Source organism: Lactuca virosa, chromosome 7 (genome assembly GCF_052849685.1).
Source record: "Lactuca virosa cultivar CGN04683 chromosome 7, Lactuca_virosa_CGN04683_v6, whole genome shotgun sequence".
Taxonomy (NCBI): domain Eukaryota; kingdom Viridiplantae; phylum Streptophyta; class Magnoliopsida; order Asterales; family Asteraceae; genus Lactuca; species Lactuca virosa.
The window spans coordinates 25,707,752-25,711,214 of NC_136432.1; the positions used below are offsets into that span (position 1 = coordinate 25,707,752).

A 3,463-nucleotide genomic window follows, 5' to 3' on the forward strand; every position below is an offset into this window, starting at 1 on the left:
AATAAAATTATGTTTTGTAGACGCAAATATGTGACATGAAAGTCTCAATAATTAAAAAACTTTGCATAAAACAATAAAACATTCGAAATAATCTTTGCTATATATAGTTGCATTAATTGCATCATTCAATAATTGAAATAAAGCATAACAAATTACAAAATAAGAATAAGTGGTAAAGACCCACCAAAGCTTTATATGTTTGTGGAAAAATCTTTACATAATGACCACAAACACCACAATGCTTATGTTTATGCTTATTGCCAGCTATAAAACAAATTCAACCCAAAAAATACATCCAAAAGCACCTCTTCCATTAATGTTTGGTAGTAACATTATGATGAAATATCAAAATACTCAATAACTAAAAAAAGGAAACATTCCAAAACCATATATCTCCATATAAGAATAAGAATAATATCACACGATTATTGTTACAACAAGTAGTAAGAATTGAATTGATGGATGTAAACACAGACCCACACAAAAAAGAAAGACCCATCATGCTTCTTGCCAGCTATAATAAATATAAATTCAAATAAAAACAACACTAGATTTTAAAAAATATAATATATTAAAAAATCAAACCCAATAATATTTTATTCCACTCTACAAAATCCATTTCCTATAATAATATAATATATTTATGTACAGCCAACCAAACTGTTCATATTGGAGTTGAAGAACCTTCTTGCCTTTGTTCTCTCAGGTATCCAAGTAATCTTTGAGCCTAAAAAATCAAAATATAAAGATTCCATCAAGATTTAAAGATTCTATCAAGAAACTATAATAATGTTAATCTTCAATGTTATAATCATCAATGCAAATTTCAAGATTTCAAGATTACCTTGTGTTTAGCTCTGGCGGTTGACGTCTGTGAAAGAGCAACAAGCGGCGGAATTGCACCTTCTCCGACCAACAACCCTCTGTTTCTGCCGCTATAAACACCTTCTTCACACACCTGCAACAATGTCACCACCGCGAATTCTTTCCCTTTCACCGATGTACCATCCTCAATCACCTCCACCAACGCCGTAATCCCACCTTCTTCCACGATCGCCGTCTTCCCTTCCTCTATCGCCGCCAAGCTACTTAACACTACCATCGCTTTCTCCGCCATTCCGACACCCGTTTCCCCGGCAACTAGCTCCACCAAAGGCTTAACCACCCCCGCAGATACTGCTCTCTTCTTGTTCGCCTTCATCGAGCAGAGCTTATACAGAGTGGTTAACGCGTCTTTCTTTCCTCGATTAGAACCATTGATTAGGAGAGATACCAATGGAGGAATAGCTCCGCAAGCTCCGATTGACGCCTTGTTTTCGTCGACCAAAGCTAAACTTAACAACGCACAGGCAGCGTTTTGCTTCGAAACCTCCGTCCCGGTTTTTACAACATAAATTAGGGATTTTACAGCTTCGGCGTTGGCAATTAGTGGTTTGTTATCGTCGAGGAGAGATAGATTAAGTAGCGCAGTAACGGCGTGCTCTTGAGTCCAAGGATCGGTACACCGGAGAAGTGGAATCAACGCCGGAATGGCGCCGGACTCTCCGATTAACGCTCGATTATCTGATCGGTTCTTCGCTAGCAGTCTCAGCTTCGCTGCCGCCGACCTCTTCACGGCAACGGAACTCGACCTCAGACTATCAACACAGATCTTAACAGTCGGCTGTAAATCCTCAGGCGAAATGCTCTCAATTATCTCCGTTGAGAAATTCTCCCGTTGCAGAAACCCTTCACAAGGCTCCGGCTCCGGTTGCAGCTCCCGATTCTCATCATTCTCTCTCGATTCCTCCGGGAAAGTGGCCAACCGTTGTAATTCTCCCGATATATCACTACTGTAAGCCGAGAAATCACTGAAGGCTTGAGAAATTTCTAGAAAATCGTCAGAGGACATCGTAGAAGACGCTGATTTCAACGGCTTACGGTTGCTCCCGCAGGTAGCTGTAGCGAGCTCCTGCAAATGAACATCGATAACAGAATCAGTAAGGTTTTCATCGTTAAAGTGGGTTTCAGTGGATGTGAAGGAACACGCGTTGCTGTAATCGGATTGGTGGAAATTTGAACGAATGGTTCTCATGGAGCGACCCATATGTTTGCTCCTGGAAGGTGAAGAAGAAGATGAAGGTGGTGTGTAGTAAGGGTAAGGTCGAGTTATGGAGGAATTAGAACGACGGGTTTCTTCAAGAGACACCATTGAATTAAGCTTGAGAGGGTTTTCAGTTTTGAATTCAAAAAGTTGTAGATTTCAATTTCAGTTTCATGGTGGTTTTGTTTTGGTGATTGAAGGATTTGGAGAAATGAAGGCATGAAAGGGGTTTTTGTGGTTGGTTTTGGCCACTGGCATAGAACCACTGCCAGCTAAGCAAGGCTTTGGAGTTTACGCCTCATAAAAAAACACATTTTTATGACCATAAAAAATTAATAAAACTTTTTGTTGAACAAGATAGAAATTTCAAACAAGAATAATACATTTTATAATTATAATATAATGCAAGACAAGAAGAAAAAAACAATAGTGATAGTTGATATATTTATACTTGCTTTTTTAATCACAAAGTCAATTGCTTTTCATATTAAATCTATATATATTCTCTTAAAGGGAAGGGAAAGGTAAATAGGTAGTTTATGTCATTTCAATTTGTTAACAATAAGCTAAAAAGTAATGTGCATACACTAACCTTAAAAACTCAAAAAAAAAAAAATTGATAAAATGGATCACATGAACTCAGTTGTATAATAATTAAAAATGGAAAGCTTTAGATTATGTTTGGCGCGCCGCAAGCTAACTAATAAGCTAATTTTTTTTCGAGTTTTTTTATGTTTTCATGTTTGTTAAGTTAAAAAGTAGCTTATAAACTATTTTTTTAGAAAACTACTTATACTAGTTTCTTAGGAGCTTTTTTAAAATTTTTCCAAATATATCCCTAATTAATTATAGAAATACATTAATATAAAATGTCATTTTATATATTTCAGCTAGTTTTTCAACTATTTTACGAAACGTTATTTTTTATTAGCTAGTTTTTCAGCTATCAGCTAACTTTTTATTTAACAGCTACATTTTCAGCTATCAGTTAGCTTTTCAGTTAGTATGACAAACATAACCTTAATATGGATCACAATGAAGTGGGTAATCGGTGAATAATATTTGTGTTGTTTTTAATTTCAATATAGAAAATTATTATATTAGGTATTATTAAAAGTTGTCTTTTACTTTTTACTTTTGTTTAATAAAAAAATTTTAAAATATTTTAAGAATTTAAACCATATTAGTCTATTACTAAATTTTTGATATATTATAAATAATATAATAATCTGACTTATAAAATTTGGTTTATTATATAGTTTATTGTTTGTAAGATCCAAACTAGCTTATTATCATACCATAGCACATTACTGTACTGTCACGTCATCGTTATTTCATTTTTCTCTTACCCTATAAAATTGGTGGGTGACATACTACACT

At 34.9% G+C, this 3,463-nt stretch overlaps 1 protein-coding gene across 1 annotated transcript; it reads right to left on the bottom strand.

Annotated features, from left to right (window-relative positions):
- Nucleotides 1–552: 552 nt before the first annotated feature.
- On the bottom strand, nt 553–2,364 carry LOC145124396 (ARM repeat superfamily protein). Its single transcript, XM_079059723.1, has 2 exons — nt 845–2,364; nt 553–727 (listed from the first exon to the last, which is right to left on the bottom strand). Exons 1-2 carry the CDS (start codon nt 2,189–2,191, stop codon nt 665–667), a joined length of 1,410 nt encoding a protein of 469 aa, XP_078915849.1. The 5' UTR covers nt 2,192–2,364; the 3' UTR covers nt 553–664.
- Nucleotides 2,365–3,463: the final 1,099 nt, after the last annotated feature.

Bases quoted from the DNA above. Each gene is read 5' to 3' on its own strand.
- LOC145124396 (XM_079059723.1), bottom strand. From the start codon at position 2,191: ATGGTGTCTCTTGAAGAAACCCGTCGTTCTAATTCCTCCATAACTCGA. The intron at 728-844 runs GTAATCTTGAAA...TTGATTTTTTAG, and splicing joins CCGCCAGAGCTAAACACAAG to GCTCAAAGATTACTTGGATA.